General features: G+C 47.7%; 9 protein-coding genes across 9 annotated transcripts; 3 read left to right on the forward strand and 6 right to left on the reverse strand.

Annotated features, from left to right (window-relative positions):
- Positions 1 to 97: 97 nt before the first annotated feature.
- On the forward strand, positions 98 to 867 carry V2V93DRAFT_376042 (uncharacterized protein; the record flags this gene model as incomplete). Its single annotated transcript, XM_066911637.1, has 3 exons — positions 98 to 163; positions 217 to 332; positions 380 to 867. The coding sequence occupies 3 exons, from the start codon at positions 101 to 103 to the stop codon at positions 579 to 581; spliced, it is 381 nt and encodes a 126-aa protein (XP_066763210.1). The 3' UTR covers positions 582 to 867.
- On the reverse strand, positions 766 to 1,922 carry V2V93DRAFT_376045 (ER lumen protein retaining receptor-domain-containing protein). Its single transcript, XM_066911638.1, has 4 exons — positions 1,804 to 1,922; positions 1,600 to 1,725; positions 1,063 to 1,519; positions 766 to 989 (listed from the first exon to the last, which is right to left on the reverse strand). The coding sequence occupies exons 1-4, from the start codon at positions 1,823 to 1,825 to the stop codon at positions 953 to 955; spliced, it is 642 nt and encodes a 213-aa protein (XP_066763211.1). The 5' UTR covers positions 1,826 to 1,922; the 3' UTR covers positions 766 to 952.
- Positions 1,923 to 2,858: 936 nt separating this feature from the next.
- Positions 2,859 to 4,476, reverse strand: V2V93DRAFT_382817 (uncharacterized protein; the record flags this gene model as incomplete). The annotated part of the gene is made up of 2 exons (XM_066912168.1): positions 2,859 to 4,239; positions 4,310 to 4,476. 2 exons carry the CDS (start codon positions 4,474 to 4,476, stop codon positions 2,859 to 2,861), a joined length of 1,548 nt encoding a protein of 515 aa, XP_066763212.1.
- Positions 4,477 to 5,164: 688 nt separating this feature from the next.
- On the forward strand, positions 5,165 to 7,431 carry V2V93DRAFT_376053 (uncharacterized protein). Its single transcript, XM_066911639.1, has one exon. It carries the CDS (start codon positions 5,604 to 5,606, stop codon positions 7,089 to 7,091), a length of 1,488 nt encoding a protein of 495 aa, XP_066763213.1. The 5' UTR covers positions 5,165 to 5,603; the 3' UTR covers positions 7,092 to 7,431.
- V2V93DRAFT_392856 (acyl transferase/acyl hydrolase/lysophospholipase) lies at positions 7,402 to 9,468 on the reverse strand (the record flags this gene model as incomplete). Its single annotated transcript, XM_066912487.1, has 1 exon — positions 7,402 to 9,468. One exon carries the CDS (start codon positions 9,466 to 9,468, stop codon positions 7,402 to 7,404), a length of 2,067 nt encoding a protein of 688 aa, XP_066763214.1.
- A 683-nt stretch (positions 9,469 to 10,151) lies between these two features.
- On the forward strand, positions 10,152 to 12,254 carry V2V93DRAFT_351131 (Cullin repeat-like-containing domain protein). Its single transcript, XM_066907977.1, has 3 exons — positions 10,152 to 10,400; positions 10,467 to 10,993; positions 11,056 to 12,254. The coding sequence occupies exons 1-3, from the start codon at positions 10,190 to 10,192 to the stop codon at positions 12,178 to 12,180; spliced, it is 1,863 nt and encodes a 620-aa protein (XP_066763215.1). The 5' UTR covers positions 10,152 to 10,189; the 3' UTR covers positions 12,181 to 12,254.
- Positions 12,208 to 13,455, reverse strand: V2V93DRAFT_340129 (inorganic pyrophosphatase). The gene is made up of 2 exons (XM_066907787.1): positions 13,178 to 13,455; positions 12,208 to 13,122 (listed from the first exon to the last, which is right to left on the reverse strand). Exons 1-2 carry the CDS (start codon positions 13,358 to 13,360, stop codon positions 12,439 to 12,441), a joined length of 867 nt encoding a protein of 288 aa, XP_066763216.1. The 5' UTR covers positions 13,361 to 13,455; the 3' UTR covers positions 12,208 to 12,438.
- Positions 13,456 to 14,201: 746 nt separating this feature from the next.
- V2V93DRAFT_376057 (uncharacterized protein) lies at positions 14,202 to 17,239 on the reverse strand. Its single transcript, XM_066911640.1, has 2 exons — positions 16,370 to 17,239; positions 14,202 to 16,294 (listed from the first exon to the last, which is right to left on the reverse strand). Exons 1-2 carry the CDS (start codon positions 16,863 to 16,865, stop codon positions 14,481 to 14,483), a joined length of 2,310 nt encoding a protein of 769 aa, XP_066763217.1. The 5' UTR covers positions 16,866 to 17,239; the 3' UTR covers positions 14,202 to 14,480.
- Positions 17,217 to 18,445, reverse strand: V2V93DRAFT_376059 (uncharacterized protein). The gene has a single exon (XM_066911641.1). The coding sequence runs from the start codon at positions 18,430 to 18,432 to the stop codon at positions 17,371 to 17,373; it is 1,062 nt and encodes a 353-aa protein (XP_066763218.1). The 5' UTR covers positions 18,433 to 18,445; the 3' UTR covers positions 17,217 to 17,370.
- Positions 18,446 to 18,530: the final 85 nt, after the last annotated feature.

Raw genomic sequence — 18,530 nt, forward strand, 5'->3', positions numbered from 1 at the left:
CGGTCAATTTTGGTTTTCTATGATTATGTAATGCTTTACATAATAACAACCTAACTCCCAACGCCCGACGACAGCGTCTTCATGACTCTCTACTGTATTCATGACGACAGCGAGCTCAAAGAAAGAAAGAGAACTAGAAAATAGGGCCGGATTGCATGATGCGGTAAGATGGAATACGTTTGATCTTTGTTGTAATAGTTGACTAATGAGACAAAGGCGGCACGAGGCTTCGTCAAGGGCGCATTAGTGGGTGCATTATACGGTGGATTCGCAGCATTTACCATGTACAAGCTCTCGCCCCGCTACAGCAAATCTTCGGTGTCTATGAGATCGTATGTTTTCTAATTGAGTATATTAGCTCACGCTAATGTCCGGGCAGATATATATTTCTTGCATTTGTAACAGTCGGAGGCGTCATAGAACAAAACAGGCAGGCTAAACGATATGTATATAATTACATGTGGGAAGAGAAAGTAGGGTGTCCACCCCCGGTAGATGATCGACGCTCACAGCGCGAAGACCGGATCACGCAGTTTACAGAGAGATTGAAGCGGGAGCTACGGGACCGACACGGCAAGTAGCTGATATGGATTGACATTTTGTCAATTTGGTTTGATCCACGCTGAAGAGACGCCTAGCCTTGATAAATATTGAGCAATCAATGAGCCATATATGACAATTGATATCATGGTCAATAGAGCATGGGCAGCAGCAGATTTTTATAATCAAGCACATCCAGACACAGACACGATTTGCATGCCGACATAGCATTAAGTAGTGACAAATGAGCGATTCAGAGTCTCTAGTGTATATGGTATATAAAATAGAAAAATGTATTCACAAAATAAATCAATCTCTATACGCGACATTAAAAGTAAAACTCAAGAAAGAGTTAAGTGATAGTGATAATAAGACAATATAGAAGAGTAAGATATAGTAGGCTGTCTACTAATCACTGCGGCAACTCGAATTTCTTTCCCTTAAGAACCCTAATTACATTAAAATAGAATTAGTATCCAACTGACAGAAATAAAAATACTGAAACAGAAGAAAAAAACTCACTTATTGTAGTAAATGTAGAAGAAATCAGAGTACAAGACAGTCTGAATGATTCCTGCCACAACAGCAATTGGATCCACAAAACCCTCGACTATCCACCGGTAGATCCAATTAGGAATATACAATGCTCTGTAAGCGCCCAAAGCGAAGAGGTAGTGTGTGGTCAAGGACTCTGCCTCGCCAGTTCGCTGCAGCATGAATAGTTGAGGGAGAATTGCTACTGACTCCAGCCAGATAGAGAAAGACCAAATAATTTCTGGGATTGTGTACTTGTATGTAAAAATTAGTGACATAATAAATGATCCAGAGAGAAGGTATTCGATCTTGAATGTGTCGATGTTTGGATCATGGGTCGGTCTGAATTTGGATTTCATGAGGTAAAGAATCGAGATTGAGCTTCCAATGAAGAAGAGTTTCATAACTGTGTTGTAGAATGAAGTATAGGGTCCCCATAGCAGATCTGTCATAGTCAATATATGAATAGTAAAAAAAATAAAAAAACCCAATACCAAATCACAAAAACACAAAACAGAAGCATACCTAAATAACGTGTAATATAAACGACGGCATACAAAGCCTGACTTTTAAAGGAAAGACCTGCACAAGATCGCGAGGCATTCATTTTCCGCAAAAGTATGATGATTGAGAATAAATGCGACAAGTCGCCTAGTGAATTATAAGACAACGCGTCAACAACTGCTAAGTGGGATATAAAAGTCGGCGTTGCAAAGGAAGAAAACGTACCTAAAAAGCGAAAAATGTTCATGATTGATGAAGAAGAATATTAGATAATATTGGATAGTACACTAGGAATCAGAAAGATGAGAATTACAATGATGGTCTCCAAGTTGAAGTGAGTGAAGTATGTCTGGAGCGTGACGTCTCCCATCTCACTGCCCATGATTATGCCTATATTATCTAATTGAAGCGGCCATGTACTTTGAGGGGCTTGTATACTACTAGTCAGATATTACATAGTTATAGTTTGAGCTATGACCGAAAAAAAAAATGTCGATCAAGAGCGGTATTTTGCCGAAGCGGTTGTTTGCTCCGCTCTCCCGCATTGAATTCAGTAGTGTAGCGACTAGAAGTGGGTTACAGCGTATAGACATTGCATACATTTATTCTTTTTGTATACTTACAATATATATAGATATATATACAGATATATATCATGACATGTAACCACCCATCAGTAACTATTAACTACATCTGCCTGTTCGGGCAACATACCGTTACCGTTCCCATACCGAATGTTCACATTCTGCTGCATTTCCAAATAAATTAAGTGTTTTATCAAATTAACAGCTCGTGTTTCATATTTGACCCAATCAGCTTATACAGGTAATTAACGAATTACAATATACCTAATTAGCAATATAGATATGCGTCTAGAATATTTATGGCAATATATATATAATGTATATATATATATATATACACTATATTTGTCAGACCACAATCATACATTCGCAACAATCAATTGGTAGCAAATAATCGACATCATCTTTTCTCCAATATACTCCTTCCTTTTCCTTATCCTTTGCAAACAATCATATCTTTCAAAGCAAAAATGTACTCCTATTTATTACTACTCCTCTTTTTATTCCTTCTTAAGCAGCATATTGAGAACATTAACTAAATCACATTGAAATAAACTCACAAAAAGAACTCCAAGACACCGCATCATTCCCATATTCAGATTAAAATTCAAAAAAAAAAAAAAAAAAAAAATAGAAAACACAAAAGTAGAAATAGAATAAGTACTCTTTTTTGTCAAAACTTCTAATACAATTCAATCAATATTGCTGCTTCGAGGTAGGACTACCACCGAGCTGCAATTGTGACAATGTCGTGAAAAATGGTAATCCAATCTCTCCTTCTAAGATCAAATCCATCTCGCTAGCAGTAGGCGGCTGTTGCTGTTGCGGTTGCTGCGGTTGCTGCTTGTGTCCATTATTCTCGTCAAGCAAGTTGGCAGTCAACAAATCTGAAAACTCGTCATCGCGTACTAAACTTCCCAAATAGTCGCTCTGGCTCTTTGACCCTTCAAGCTTTGCCTTGGGAAATACTGATCGCGCCGACAATGTGCTGAGCAGCAGAGAATGTGTTTCTGCGTTTCCAAGCAGCATCTCCGGAGTCAGAGAATTTGCTAGATTAGAATGCGTAGACGGCTTGTGGCTGGCTCTCCGTCCGGCGTCAGAAGGTGAGGTAACAGAGGCCGCAGTAGCAGCTGTAGAGGCGCTCTGCCATGAGGCTGTCGAAGCCACCGACGTCGCCGGTGAAGGATGCGGGACCGAAGTTGCGGCTGCTGCGGACTCGTCAGTCGATCGCAGGAACTGATCGAGAACACTCGAATTTTGCGCTGTTGAACACGACGAGTTGCCATTAAACTGCTCAGAGTAAAGACGCAGGATTGCCTCAGGAGGGATCGAGGATGACTCGCTGTCCAGTCTGGTAGAGGACAGAGACTCGCTGTCTGCCTTGTTTTGCATATGCGAGCGTGACATGAGGTCGCCAAGCGATGCAGGATTGGCCGTGGTTGTAGAAGAAGATTTTGGTGATGGGAAGGAGAAGTTGAAATTGACGCCAGCGTCATATTTTGAGGAAAAGTCGTTGGCGGACGACGATGCGATGGAAGAAATTGATGCCGGGGTATCGTAGTTGGAGGCGGGCGAGTTATCGTCAGCAGCCGAAGAGTATGTAGACGAGGTAGAGCCTGAGACAGCGGTGCCAGGAGAAGAAATTTGCAGCGAGCCAAGCCAAAAGTCTTCGTCGAACTCGATGGACTCTTCGTCGACGAGGCCCATGCTTTCATTATCGGGCAGGGAGAAGGGCAGAAGATCAGGGTTGATGAAGAGGGAGCCAAAGAGGGAGGCCTTGGCTTCGCTCGACTGCTGTTGCTGTTGCTGTTGCTGTTGCTGTTGCTGAGGCGTGGCAGCGTTGCGACCACCAAAGGTGCAGTCAAGCCAGGAGTTTGTAGATGCGGTAACGTCAATAGGGGACCCCATGGCCTCTGACGGCGGAGCAGCAAAGGAGTTTGCTCGCGGACGAGGTGGCGGAGCCTTGTCTTTCTGGCGCTGGAGGGTGCCTATGGTGACAGAGTTCTTGCGAGGCTGGCGGGTGCGTGCAGTGGCGAGGCCGGTGTGAAGCTTCTGCTGATGGCGAAGAAGCAGGTCTCTGCCAGAATAAGAAAAAGATGAGCACGAAGAGTAAGAAATACCAAAGAGAAAAACGACTAGTTAACTACCTTCTGGCGAAGCAGCGCTCGCAAACGGGGCACTCGAAGGGCTTCTCCTTTGTGTGGCTGCGCTCGTGGCGCTTGAGGTGTTCAAGGCGCGCGAAGGCGCGAAGACATGCCTGGCAGACATGCGGACGCGGCTTGTCTGCTTTCTGGACGGGAGCAGAGGAAGCCATTGCGGAGCTGATGGATGGTGGAGGTGGTGAAGAAGGATGTGAGATAAGGCGAGGGGAGGGCGAGGAGACAAAGGAGAAAAGGCGGCCGGCGCGGCAAAGTACTGAGAAAAGTACTGAGTCCGGGGTTGGCGGGTGCAAGCTGCTAGGCTTAATCTGGATTAGCGCATATAGCTGCAAACGGCTAGCGTATAGTTCCCCAGATTCTGCCTTGTGACCGCAGCGGCACGTGCGGCAGATGACGATGATGAAAGCGAAAGAGGACAACGACAAGGCTGAGGATGAGTACAAAGACAATAATAATGACAGTAAATATTGATAATGCAGACGATGATGATTTATGCCAACGATGATAATAATAACTGTAGTGAACCGAGCAGGCTTTCTCATATTTTAACACTTACTCGCCACTCACAATGTGAGTGGCTTCCCCGGATTTTCCCTTGGCACTGAGCCACTGCTCGCAGCCCTTGCCCGGGTACTGTATCCACGCCTGCGTGATCAGACATACGCAGAAAAATGCGGCAACCAATCAAACGCGAGTGGGATGGGTCCCATTCTGCGCAGCCGCCGGCGCCGTCACAGCTCTGCTTTGCTCCTGTTCGCTGGTGTTTATTTTCTGCTGTTGATAATAAGATAATTACTATAAAAACAATAATAATCTCTGTTTATTTACATCTCTGAACAGCTCCTCCACACTTTTACATAAGCAACTCACCACAGCCAATGATGTACGCCGCTTTGTCGAGTGCCCTTGCTGCTTCGCTGGCTGCCGATCGACCCGCTCGCTCCTCGTCTTTTTCTTACTAAACACTAATATTCAACTCTATCATACCTCATCGCGCTAACTGCAAGGGCCTAACCCTGGCATTAGTAATTCTGGGCTGGTGCGCATTCGCGTTGCTGTGGTGGCGCTCGTGGCTTGTGTGTGAGAGATCGCTCTATCGTAACCTTTGCTATTCTTGTTCGGCCTCGCCCGTTTCCCAATTGTTTACTTTTCGGTTCCCGTCGCCCTGGCAACCACCCTGGCAACTGCCCCACCACCCCGCCTCTGGCCATCTCCCTTAGTCTCCGGTCCTCTCTCTCAGTCTCTCTACGTCCTTTTCTACTCTCTCATACTCTCTCCTAGCATGTCAGACCCAAACCCGTCCGTCTTGGACCTAGACGCACTCTACGACCCATCCTCCGGATCGTTCATCGGCTTTAATGGCCTGCCAACTTTGTCGCAATGCACCGCCCTCGTCGACGCCTATGTGGAAACCCTCTCAGATGTTAAAAAATCGAAATCTCTAATTTCTCGCAAAATGTACGACGATATTCTCGCCGTCCTCATAGACGAAGACCTCACTACTGTCGGCTCAGCCCAGTTTCGGTTCTGGGCGCGGTCGAACTTTGCCCTCTTCAGAGACTCGGATAGTCAGCGGTTGCACATCATGCACAAGGCAAAACCGGTCGCGGTCAAGGAAGAGCTCTACGGTGTCCTAGCCCTCTGTCATCTTGCTGCCTCACATGGTGGGCGCGACAAAACCCTTGCGCAGCTGCGCGCCTGGTATACGCGCGTGCCTAAGAATCTCATTGCGCAATATATTAAGCTGTGTCCGACGTGCTCGCCCTCGGCCGTGTCGCTAGACCAGAGGCCAGAACTTGTTGCTGGTTCACAGTGCTATCGCTCGGCTGCTGCTATCTCAGACTGTCGTTGTGCGCACGATATCGACGGTGCATGTATGGGCGGCGAGTACCAGAAATTCGCTTTCCGCAGGTCGGTTGTGAAATATCGAATTCAGGCGACCGTACGCAAACCTACCTTGAGGGCAGAGTGTGCGGCAAGGCAAGCAGGGCACTCCAAATGTGAGGTTACAGAAGCTGATCGTTGCTTGACTCTATCTTGCCAACAGCCATCTGGCAAACAACCAATAGTCAAGAAAAAACGAACAAACCAGAAAGACGAGACAATTGTGTCTGCGATCCCAAAACGAGTACCTACTCCAAGCCTTCCGTTGTCGGTGCAGAAAACTTTTCAAGGCCTTCCATTATCAGCGCCAAAGACTCAATCTATCAAAAGATACGCCCCAGTGACAAAGAAACTCAACTTGTCTGAGTCTGAATCAAAGACAGCGTCTGATCACGATAGTATATCGTCAGTCATGTCAACCGGTACAGAGTACGGCTACGCGGTTAATAAATCATCCGTCGTATTCTGGCCATTATCATTCGATGACCAGATTGTGAAAGAGGAACAAGTAGACGATGACCAATTTCAGCGGTCTGATGCTGGACTTACGAATGAGGTTTCCCTCATCATGGCTGAGCGGGCCGTGGTTATTGCCATGGAGTCCAATTTTTTTGCAAACCTGACAAAAGAGGATGACGATCCAGATGAGCACATAGCTGTCCAAGAGAAACCGCTCAAATTAGACGACCCCGACGATCGAGAGCGGGCGGTGCTGCTAGGGATCGTGACTAATGAGACTAACAAACGAACCAGACCAGAAGACGTCTGCGGCCCCAATGCGAAACGCAAAATGCGGTCTAATTTTGAGCTGTGCAGCAGTTTGCAAGGATATACCAGTGTTGATATTGATACTCAACTGACTCCTGAAGATTACTCAACTGACTGATAAAGATTACTGAACTGACAAAGATTACTGATTCCTGCTGATATCCGACCTGTATACCTTTTAACTAAAATATCCCTGTGCGCTCTCTGACTATAGACTAATCAATAATGATATCATTTGTTTACAACTTTGCTTTTTGCCCCTGACTTGGTGAACGCGCGATCTGGCTGTTGTAATCTACTTGACGCAGTCAGATGACTTGTGTCTTGTCTCACCCTGAGCCCGCCTCTGCTACATATTAATGTGTATGTAATCCAGTGGGGATGGTGACTAAGGCATGCTTCATCGTCACCCACTGTAGTTCTATTTTCTAATTAGCGTGCAATATTTTCTCTTTCCACAGATCCTTCACTTTCTGCTCCCGCTCAATCCTAATCTTCCTCTTGCGCTCGTAAATCAGTCTCACCGCCCTACGCACCCGCTCCTCACCTTCGCTGAAGTTAGTCCCCGCAAGCTCGACAACCTTATCGACTTCCTCAGGCGAGTAGATAAAATTCCAGGTGCTCATATACGGCGACTCGTCAGGATCGACGCCCGGCACTTTGCTGTTGGGTAGTAGAGGACAGTAAACGAGTGTAATGCCGGCATCGGGTGATTGTAATTTATACTCTTCGTCTATCGTCTGCGGCTCCGGTGGCTCTGGTACATCCCTATCCTGACTTTTCTCTCCGACGACTCCAGTCCAGATCGAAACCGGACCAAGAGTCTTTTGCCGCTGCTGCTCTTTCTTTTTGCTTGGGCGTCGCGGCAGCAGCGATCGAAGGTCACGCTTGCCCTGAGGAACTGCAGTAGTAGAACTGAGCGCATTCTTCTCTTGCGTTACCTTTTCTATAGCGTCTTTAATCTCTGGAATCTCATCCTGCTTCTCAAACTCTCTCATGTCCTCTTCTAGACTATCGCCCTTTGGCCAACCTGCTTCGACAGGCCATCCCAAAATCCCGCGTTTCTTTGTATATCCAGCCGTCAGTTCAAGCCATTTAACCTCTGACAAGTTTGCCGAGCAATCAAAAGCAATAATCATATCTACTTCACGCTCGGGTCGCAGCATAGGGTACACGGCAAGATTATTATCCATTCCGGCGTCCATTAGTTCTATCTCCTTCGATGAAAACAGAGATTCGGGACAAGTGCTGGGTAGATATGGTTTGAGTCCAAGTAAATAATTTGGGATTCCAGCCGGTTGAATCGGATGGACGCCTTTCAGATCCTCGTCGTTTTCCTTGACAAGCGCGTCGAGCGCTTGAGTGACGCCGAACTCTCCCAGCGCGGGTCGGACTTCTTTGTAGAAATGGCTTAAAGTAGCGCAGAATGCGGATCCGAACGTGCCCAGTAGTAACGTTAAATTGGGCTCCGGCACAGGGGCGTCGATACTCGTTCCATTGTGCCAGCGACGGCCGATACTCCATGTCGGCACCCACGCCGATACTTCTTCTGATCCGACTTCGTACGGGGTTATTTCAAACCACTGGAACCACGATTGTCTTTTACTATCATTTTCAACTTGCTCCTTTTTTGATTCTGCTTCGACGGTATTGGCGTCGTCGACCTTCGATTGCTCATCTTCGGTTAAACCAATTTCGTGACGCACGGCGGTGTAGATTGGAAACGGCACGGCCCCGGTGTCTACTATCGCGCGCTGGTTGGAGATTTTGAGAGCATTTCGATCCACAATCATCTCGTCGGCGGGAACAAGTAGACGCGCGGCCAAGAGGATACCATACACATCCGAAAGACGCACCTCGGCGTAGTTGTAATGCACTTTTTCAATCAAACCGTGCAGTAGAAACTTATCGGTCGGTGCTTTAGTGCAAAGGTCAAGGGCCACCGGTAACAACGCAATGTGTGTATTCACGCGTGCCTTTACGTGTTCAATTAACGCATCAGTCTTGAAATCGGCAAGCGTATACATGAGCGCCATCAACCACGTCGACCCACTAACCCCGCCCAGATACGTAACGCAATCAAGCAAGCCCGATGTCTGTAGCGAGCGAAGATATCCGGCTGTCCCAATCATTGCGCGATACCCGCCTCCGGAGCCAGTGACTGCGATCGTCGGGATATCGGCATCGTTTATACTTGCTTCCGGGATCCCAAGATATTTAGCCAGCGCTTTCTTGGTGAAGATCTTTCGCTGACGAAGAAATTGTTGCTCGTCTTCGCCAAGTTGGCGACCGAGACGTACATGAGCTGGACCCCATCCCACTTCTGGATTAAGCGTCTCATCCATACTATCCTGCACGATCTCATAGCCTAGCGACGATTTGTCGTCAGTATTGAGTATCGACTGCACTTTACGTACCCAGCCTGGTAAGCTTATTGCTGAAGTGGTCCAGTCTAATAAGTCATCCCAGGCACCCGGGGTGCTCATTTGGGACATCTTCTGCTGAAGTCCCGAATATGAATCATCAATAAACCGAGATAATTTCTGGGGCACTATCAATTCGTCGTCTTGCGTTGGAGGATTATCAGTAGATGATAATTGGGGTTCATCATTTTTGATCACAGATCGTAATGTGTCTGTAGTTGCTAGAAATATGCCCCCGAATAGGACAATCGACGAGATAGCAGCAGTTGCATCTCGTGATCTCCCTATACATAGGCCCTCGTCAGGCATTGTGTTGGAATTTGTTATTTACTAACTTTAATACCCAAACCACAAAAAAGCATACCTGAATCTTTATCTTTCGAGTGAGTTAAAATCTGCTTTAATTTGGTGAATTTGCCTCTTGTTGAGAGTGTGCGGTGAGGCGCCCATGGTCCAGAGACTTGCAGCGGTCTCGAGAATCTGTACATGACGTCACACTAAATACACTTCCTCTTCTCGCGGTGTCTCTTCCTAGACCTTTTGAATGATCAATTTAAAACTATTCCCGGATAGGTCCGCTATCTGCTAAGAAATTGGATATCTAAGCCGAAGGGCTGAGATCTACAATTAAATGTAGCGAAGCGCATAGTGGGCGTTCTCGCCGGAACAAGTTGGTTCCGGTGACTTCTTGTGATTTAGTGATTCAGCCCCTGCACACACTCCTCGGCAGACTATACTTCTAAACGTACTTATCTCATCCGCGAGAAGTCTGATTAGCAGTAACGCAGCAGCCATGTCGCGACCAGTGCTAGTGTGGAGACCGACTACCGAAAGTCCGGCAACACCGGGTTTTGCTTCATTAGAGGCTTCATTGTTAACTGCCGATCGACTATCTCAGCAGATTGCTGGATCACTTACGCGTCTTGGTGGTGCGTCTACTGCTATTGAGAGTGCTATTAAACCGATCTCTGGTTCTACGCAGACTTATTCGAATATTTCTAAACGTAAGAATTTTCTAGTTTTTTTTTTCAGATATGTAATTAGGAATTATGCGCTAAGACTCAAGCTAGATGTGGATGCGACGGTGGAGGAACTTGAAGTCCTTCGCTCATATCAATCCGTTTTCGAAGAAGAAGAACCGCGCATTCGTCGTGGTAACCTGACTGTTGTTGAATGTCTGCAATCGATTGATCGTTTGAATAAGACAATCAAAGCTCTCGAAGGATCTGTACTGAAATCAGATCAGCAAGTTATTGTCAAGATGAGTCAACTCAAAATAGCCGCCGTCGCAAATATCAGGGAGCGCTTTACAAAACTCTTGGCTAGCGCATCAAATTCCGATGGCGATTCATTTGATCCATTGATCGCCGACGAGACAGTTGAAAATCTATCTACAATGGTGGATTTTTTTATGGTGACTGATAATTCGGTGGCGGTACCTGTATACTCTGAAATCCGCAGCAAGTACATCGGCAGTCATCTGACGAAATTGTCGGCGGCGGCGGCTCGAACTGATATTAAGCGCGTGAATGGATTCTACAAGAAAGGATCTACTCCGTTTAAAGAGTTTGTAGAATCTCTTGCTATTACTATTGTCGTATGTATTTTCTTAAAACGATAGGTATAAGCCGTACAAGTTACTGACTCAAGAGATAATAGAGCGAGGATAAGAATGCCAAGGGCGTGTTCAAGAGTAAATCCGACGCTCAAAGCGCCAATTCATCAACCCTACGCGATCTCGAAAAGCTATTCCAGTCAACAACGCAAGCAATTAATGTCTTTGTGCGGAAAAATTTAATAACCGACTGCCTCGTCGCGTTTGATGTCCTCGAGATGATCCATCGTTCAGCAGGCGAAATACTCTTAGCTGTTGAGCAGCCACCGTTTAATCTTGAAGGAGCAGCTAGTAAAGAACTGCGCAAGACGGCACAGGACGCGTTATTTGAGATGCTGAGATATACCGAGAGTCAAGTCTCGGCCATGCCACAATTACCCGCCGATTTCAAGGTGTTAGATATCACAAAGCAAGTAACGCTATGGATTGGTCGATTGGCAGAGTACGATATGACGCTTGCCAGTCTGATGATTCCACTTGGTGCGCCAGTTAATTGGCAAATCAAGCTCGCATTCCACTCTACTTTTAGCAGCGCACCAGTAACTTCCTCTTCATCTGGTCCGAAATCATACATGGGAAGCGAGATTGTTGTGCTTTTTATTTCTGAATTAATTGATGATTTGCTTGTGAATATTGAAATCAAAGCGCGGGCACAGTACAAGAAGGTAACCCGCGTGGGCCTACAAGTCATTGCAAACTTGCTCCACCTCGAGCGCGGCCTTCGCCAATCGTCAGAGTTAATTGGACTTCTCTCGGCAGGCGGCGGCTTCGACCGGATCGATAAGATTCGCAAACGCGCTCTAAACATGTTTCTTGAAGGCTGGAAAGTTTGCGCATCGCATCTAATGGACGTCACCGTCGTCCGATCAAACTCCACCACCTCGTCCGGCAAAACCGGCGCAATGTCATCTCGCGACCGCGAAGCAGTCAAAGAAAAATTTAGAGGTTTTAACACAGACTTTGAAGATCTCGTTACTAAATTCAAAGAATATGCATTTGCCGACGCAGAGTTGCGTGCGTACCTCGCTAGAGAGGTCTCATTTATTTCACCATTATATAATCGGTTTTACGAAAAGTACAAATCTGGAGAATTTAGTAAGCACACGGAGAAGTATATAAAGTACAGCAAGACGCAGCTGGATGCTACTTTAGCTAGTCTTGCTAATTAGACTGTTACTGCAGAAGGAGTTTATGGAGTTGCATTTGATTAATTAGACTGAAATATATATATTTGATTTTTTTTTTCGTCTTCGATTGCAGCAGAAATCCAAATGATAAAAAGTCCCCACTTATGCTGTTGCCCTTTCCTCGATTGGTAATTCACATTGCAATAAGAAAGACAAAAGGATCAAAAGTTATGTACATAACCTTGCACACAGAAACACGAGAGAGATTTTACAGAAAATTTCACTTTAAAAGAACGCAATCTACTGAGCACCAGCCAAGAAGAACCACTTGTCGATCGACGAATCGATAGGCGCAGGAGGCAAATTCTCATTGGCAGGAATAGACAAAGCGCCAGCGTCAGTGAAACCAGAGGATTCCTTGAGAGTCGTGTTCGCGAGAGAGATGCCCTTGGGGTCGACCTTGCCCTCCACCAGGCGCTTCCATGCCTCCGCGGTCTCGTGCACGACCTCTAGAGCATACTTTTTGTTACGGCACTCGCCAGAGAAGGCAAAGTGGTTTTCGGGCTTTCCGTCAGGCATCTTGTAGATGCGGAACCACTCATTCGTGGCGCGAAGAAGTCCAGGCAGGTACTTCTCGACATCTTCGATATCGTTCAACTTGGGCGCGAGCGGGTCACGCACGTCGATAGCGATGATCTTCCAGTCGGTCTCGCCTTCGTCGAGGAGTGCCATAACACCGAGGACCTTGACTTGCTTGACCTCGCCCGGGTACGAGACTTGCCATCCGATCTCACAGACGTCGAGCGGGTCGTTGTCGCCGACCTCGAGTGTATCGGGGTGCTTGACGTTGGGGTCTTCCCAGGTCTGCGGGAGCGCACCGTAGTTGTGAATGTATCCGTGGTGAGGGAAGCAGTTGCGCACGTAGCGAAGCTTGCCCTTCTTGACGTCCTGCTTGATGGGGTTGAGCGTTTCCTCCTTAGAGATCTATATTAACAAATGTTAGCTGGCATATCAAAACAAACGCAATTGGGTTGTATACTTCAAGTTTGGCGTTCGTCCAGCGCGGGATCTCAACAATCATGTTAAGAACAGTCTGTTGTTCGTTGGCAAACAAGGGGATATCGTGGAACGGCGAGATAGGCTTGCCGTCTTTCTCAAGGTAGATACGGTGTTCGAGGGTATTTGCCGCTCCAACGGTGCGGGTAGTGTAAGCAGAAGACATTGCTGAGAAGGATAAAGAAGATGAAAGTCGAAGAGGGCGGGTGCTGCAATGGGATGCGAATAAAGCGAGGCGGCGCAGGCAGTTCGATGGCGACATTGACCTCGTCAACTTTTTTTCCATCCTGCGCCCTCGGGCGTCGTCCGCTCGCCCGCTACAAACCCCTCATCACGTGAACCCCTTGTGTTGACGTACTCCAGCGTCGACAGTGGCATCCCTATTGTCTACTCCGGCCATATTATCATTTACTCAAGCAAACATGTTTCCATTCGCTGTAGCTGGTGGCGCTGCTTTTCATAGAAAAGCAACCGCTTTGTCAAGAAAAAGGAAATGCGAGTCGACTACAACTTACGAACTCGACGATCTCCCTCCGTGTCAACACCTCTCTACAGCGCAGCAATTCCCCATCAAACGGCTGTCTCGACCGCAATCTGCAACAACTTCATCTTCATCCTCTTTTTCTTTTGGTGGAAAAAATATCTTATTTAATACCATATACCACCATTCTGTATCAAATACCCGTGCCGAATCATTAGACTTGGTGCCTTTATTTAATGATCCCGCAGAGCAAAGTACAACTACGCCTTGCACTTTTTCCTCGTTCTCAAATACTTTGTTCTCGAACCAACCTTCGACATTCTCAGAAAGGAAGAAAGTGCGTAACCTCAACGCCAAAGAAATATCTTGGCATCCATTCTGGTATCGCGGGCCTTATACTCGTCACCAATTGACTGAACGCAACGAATTCGCTTCTGCTACCGCCTTCTCTTGACTTATTTTAGTTTTTGTTTTTTATAGCGTGCAGTACGGTTGATCTTGTATATATCGGATAATTTACTGTTCATACTAATCTAATGATGACTTCTCATTTCATAACTAATCATATATATACACCAGCTTTATATCATTTCAACCGAACAACTTAAAAGACAGAAATCTCTCCGTGGTATCAAGCAGGTAGAGAAAAACGCATAACCTCGTATCCCCCCCCCCTCCACACCCCCCATAAAACTGAACGAAAAACTATTCTCAAATAATTTAAGAACATAAAAATATTGAATAAAATCATATCATAATGCAATCAAAAACACCAAAAATATCTTTCCCAAAATGAATCTTTTATCTACACCTCTTCTTCCACTCTAGAACTGCGCGCTTGCAGCTCTCTATCCATCGCAAGTAGTAACTCCGCACTCTGACTTCGCTCTTCAAATATTTTTGTCAATTCCTCCACAATCCGCCCCTTTTTCCGCGCAACTAGTGACGAGCTTCCGTCAGATATCGAGCTCTTTCGCGGAATTTTGATCTTGGCCGGCAGAGGAGGCGGAACCATCACATTCTCCTTACCGCTACGTAGCGAGGACGATGACGCCTTGTGTAGCAATGACGCCGGTGTGGCAGGCGTAGACACGTAAGGGGAAAAGCTACGCAGTACCTCTGCATGCTTCGTACTGCTATCTGCAGAGATGCATCGGAATCCGCCAACAACGGAAATAGCAGGTCTTTTAGAACTTGAGAGGGGCATTGACGCACTGCGTGCACTAGGGTCGCGCGTCGAGCCGCTAGAAGTCGACACATTTGCAGTGGTAGCAGATAGTGGCATGAATGGCGAAGAAGTTGGGATCGGAATATACGGCTTGTCGGCCTCAGTAGCTGACTCAAACGTCGGCCGCTTTGTCGCCATTTTGGTAGCAGACTGCACGTTCGACAGCTGTTTGGTTCGCAGCGAAGGCGTAACAAGTTGTTTTTCAACTTTCTTTGAAGTTTTCACCGAGTACGAAAATTTCACTGGTTCCTGCTTCTGCTCATCAGCTTGCTCATCTAGATCATCCTCAGCATCCTCATCCTCATCCATCTTCATCTCCGAAGGCTCGGAAAACATGCTGGACGCGCTCGACGGCAGACTAGGCGGTGAGCCCGCTGAATATTCATCTGATGCAGCCGATAACGAATCAGCGGCCTGCACAGCTCGCTCAAGCTGTTCTTGCTGCATCTGTGCGACGACCTGCTCACCCGAAGTTGGCTTAGCGGGCGTGTGTCCGCTTCCGCTAACGGAGTACTTTCGCAGAGGAAGCGGCGGTGGCAGCGAACTCAAAGATTTAAGAGTTGACGAACTTGAATTGCGACTAAGAAATGACGTCCTGCTCTTGCCATCATCGCCATCATCTTCTGCGCTAATGCTATCAGCGCACTGCTGAACAAATGGAAGATCTGTCCAATAGTAAATCAGGCATTCAAATATTTTGATGAAGTAGTCGAGCACCAGTGCCATTTCAGCCGGATCAGATATAACGCGAGTCTCAGTGCGTGCAAGAGTCATATCCGATTGCACCGACTCCGCATAAATCTCCTCACCAGCGATCGAGACACGAATCAACGAAGGAGTAATAGATCGCGCAAGGTTGAGAACCGACATGCGAGTGCTGCGCTCGTGAAGAGCAATATCACGCAGTAGCGGTACAAGCAGCGAGAAAAGAGCAACGGTCTGAAGAGGTAGCAATGCGGCCGCTTGAACGGTATACTCCTTCGACGGCTGGAAATCAGGCAGCTCAGACATAATCTCAAAGGGAAGAGGAGCTGTCGGGAGCAAGCGCAGAAAAAGCTTGAGTGAAGACGCAACAACGTGAGGTGAATAGTCATGCAGGTTGACGAGCTGGCAGCGATCAAAGGCCTCGCGTAGAATACCGAGGTCCTCGGCGCGTGGTGAAACACGAAATACACCTTCAGTGTAGAGACCCTCGACAGCAAGATGCGCAATGCATTCACGCCAGAATAGGGGAACTACATCACCAGACGGCAGATCCTGTTCAAATAAAGCGCCATGTGGAGAATCAAACTCAATGGCTGGCTCCAGTTTACGATCATGAACATAGACTGCAAGCGGGATGGAGAGAAAGCGGATGTCGAGATGCTGAGCAAGGACAGAAAGGTTTTGAACTGCGGCGATTATTAAAGAGAAGATTGTCAGCAAATTGGTCCTGACAACTATGAATGCGTATATAAATAACTCACTATGAACTGCTTTCTTGCGAAATTTTCCTGAGACGGCTCCTGCAACCATTTCCATAATGGTGCGCACCCACCAGTTCTCGTGAACAATGTAGAGACGTTTCAGACGTTTGCGGATGTCGCGATCAAGCGAGGAGTATGTGTGGATCATCCATGCCCATGTGGGGCGGTGAACGGCTCCGCCGGCAAAGAAAACAATAGAGTAGTCGAGTCCCGCGACGACATCGAGGAGATGGGGCAGTAGAAGGTTATAGGAGACGTCACGAGGGGAGGGCAGTGCGGTGGAGTTGAGGATAAAGAGCGGTGTATTTGTGACTGGATCCTCGACTGCAGTTGGATAGAGTATGCGATCAACGATTGCACGGAGTTCGATTTCAGAGTAGTGTTGCTGCTGTTGAGCATTTGAAGACGACGACGACTTGAGCTTGCGCAGGCGGTTCAGGGGCCGCGCGGGGATGTGGTTGTCATTAGCGGGAGTACTGCTAGAGTTTACGGCCATTGCGGCAGCGATGGAGGAAGCGGCGGCAAGAAAGCGAATTAAGAGACGCTTGCGGAGACGTCTTTCGCGAGCAGATGCGACGGGACTGAGCGGGCAGGCTCTGATTGAGTCAGCGAGGAGCACGCAGAGAAGCAGCAGCGCGAGCGGCAGCAGCAGCAATGGGCGGCGGCGGGCACTTGTCGGCGGTGTCCACGAGAGCCGCGGGTGATGCGGACGAAGCAGCGTGGCGAAAGCGGGCGAGAAAGGGGTGCACGAGGCAGGAAGGAGCCAGTTGAGGTGGTGGAGCTCGTTCGTTGACGGTTTGCTTGCTTGTCGAAGCCGTCCTGAGGTTCTGAGGAATGTAGCACGCGAAATACCCCAACCCTGAACATGTTTACCTTTATCTATTTCAGGAAACCCTGCACTGCGCCAGCACATAAATGCGCAAAAGTAAACTGTGACAGTTCTTTACATGAGATCATTACTATTATGGCCATAACTTAAAATTCCGCAATATGATACATCTTTAGTCGCTGTGCGGCTCCTCAACTGCCGACTGCTCCTGATCGTCCTCAATATCAGATTCCTCGCGCTCGCTCTCACTTCCACTCTCACTCTCGTTGTCGCTCTCAGTCGGTGACCGCACCGCCCACCGCGAGCTCCGCATGCTCCGCATACTCCGTCCAGCGGCACTTCTTCGGCTGCCTGTCCGTCCCGTGGCAACCGTCAGCGGTAGCGACTCGCGGCTACCGCCAAAAAGACTTTCAGGAGCGAGCGCGCGCGTGCTCGCGTTCGTGTCCACACTCTTACGCCGCCGCTTTGACGAGCTAGCAAGCGTCATTACAGATGCACTATCATATGCTCCCAAAAAGTGTTGCTGGTGTCCACTATAATGCGACGGGTTATGTGCGGACTGAGCGTAGTTAATCGCCGGCACCGGCGGCGGCACCGTCATTAGCGACGACGGGATCGTATTGTTTGTCGCAGATGACGAAGACGATAAAATAGAAGGTGAGCGCGCCGTACTTCCCGTTGTCGCGGTCGTAGACGTCACAAATGATCCCGTAGCTCTCGTCCGCCCTCCTCCGGTGGTGCTGCTGCAAGCACTTGCAGTCGTAGACAGTGGGGGCCACTGCACACTACTCTCGCCAAAAACGTTCGAAAATACATAATTCCCACTGCTACTCCTGCTACTGACGCTATACGCTATCGGTGACGGACTCCGTGGCAATGACTGGACAACGCTGGTACTTTCGCTTTCGCCATCCAATGAACGGTAGTGGTACAGTGGTTCAAGTGACGAAGATGTCGTCGGTGTCGGACTCAGGCCATTAGACACATTGTGATGATAATGCTCATATAAGCGACGAGAATAGCCTAGCGAACTCTGCGACGAGCCCGCAGTCGACGAACTTCCATCTCGATGAGGAGATGACGAAGGCTTGTGGTGCGCTGACGAAACCAGCCGGCGCACCCATGAAAATCTGCTCTTACGACCCGTACCAACCCGCGAAGTTGCCGTAGGTGCAAGTACCGTCGAGGATCCAGGACGACTGTGTTGTTGTATCGACTCTACTATGCTGGCCATACTTGGTTGCTGCTTCTGGCAGGGATGTGAATCGGCTATATTTGTGGCTCTTCTCAGAGGTCACACTCGAGTCACATTAAATCACTTAATCACATTTC

The sequence above is a fragment of the Kockiozyma suomiensis genome, assembly GCF_038497685.1.
Source record: "Kockiozyma suomiensis strain NRRL Y-17356 unplaced genomic scaffold V2V93scaffold_18, whole genome shotgun sequence".
Classification (NCBI taxonomy): domain Eukaryota; kingdom Fungi; phylum Ascomycota; class Lipomycetes; order Lipomycetales; family Lipomycetaceae; genus Kockiozyma; species Kockiozyma suomiensis.

Bases quoted from the DNA above. Each gene is read 5' to 3' on its own strand.
- V2V93DRAFT_376045 (XM_066911638.1), bottom strand. From the start codon at position 1,825: ATGAACATTTTTCGCTTTTTAG. The intron at 1,726-1,803 runs GTACGTTTTCTT...ATAATTCACTAG, and splicing joins GAACATTTTTCGCTTTTTAG to GCGACTTGTCGCATTTATTC. The intron at 990-1,062 runs GTGAGTTTTTTT...TAATGTAATTAG, and splicing joins TTCTACATTTACTACAATAA to GGTTCTTAAGGGAAAGAAAT.
- V2V93DRAFT_376053 (XM_066911639.1), top strand. From the start codon at position 5,604: ATGTCAGACCCAAACCCGTCCGTCTTGGACCTAGACGCACTCTACGAC.
- V2V93DRAFT_351131 (XM_066907977.1), top strand. From the start codon at position 10,190: ATGTCGCGACCAGTGCTAGTGTGGAGACCGACTACCGAAAGTCCGGCA. The intron at 10,401-10,466 runs GTAAGAATTTTC...GACTCAAGCTAG, and splicing joins TTATTCGAATATTTCTAAAC to ATGTGGATGCGACGGTGGAG. The intron at 10,994-11,055 runs GTATGTATTTTC...AAGAGATAATAG, and splicing joins CTCTTGCTATTACTATTGTC to AGCGAGGATAAGAATGCCAA.
- V2V93DRAFT_340129 (XM_066907787.1), bottom strand. From the start codon at position 13,360: ATGTCTTCTGCTTACACTACCCGCACCGTTGGAGCGGCAAATACCCTC. The intron at 13,123-13,177 runs GTATACAACCCA...TTGTTAATATAG, and splicing joins GGACGAACGCCAAACTTGAA to ATCTCTAAGGAGGAAACGCT.
- V2V93DRAFT_376057 (XM_066911640.1), bottom strand. From the start codon at position 16,865: ATGGCCGTAAACTCTAGCAGTACTCCCGCTAATGACAACCACATCCCC. The intron at 16,295-16,369 runs GTGAGTTATTTA...TAATCGCCGCAG, and splicing joins TCGCAAGAAAGCAGTTCATA to TTCAAAACCTTTCTGTCCTT.
- V2V93DRAFT_376059 (XM_066911641.1), bottom strand. From the start codon at position 18,432: ATGGCCAGCATAGTAGAGTCGATACAACAACACAGTCGTCCTGGATCC.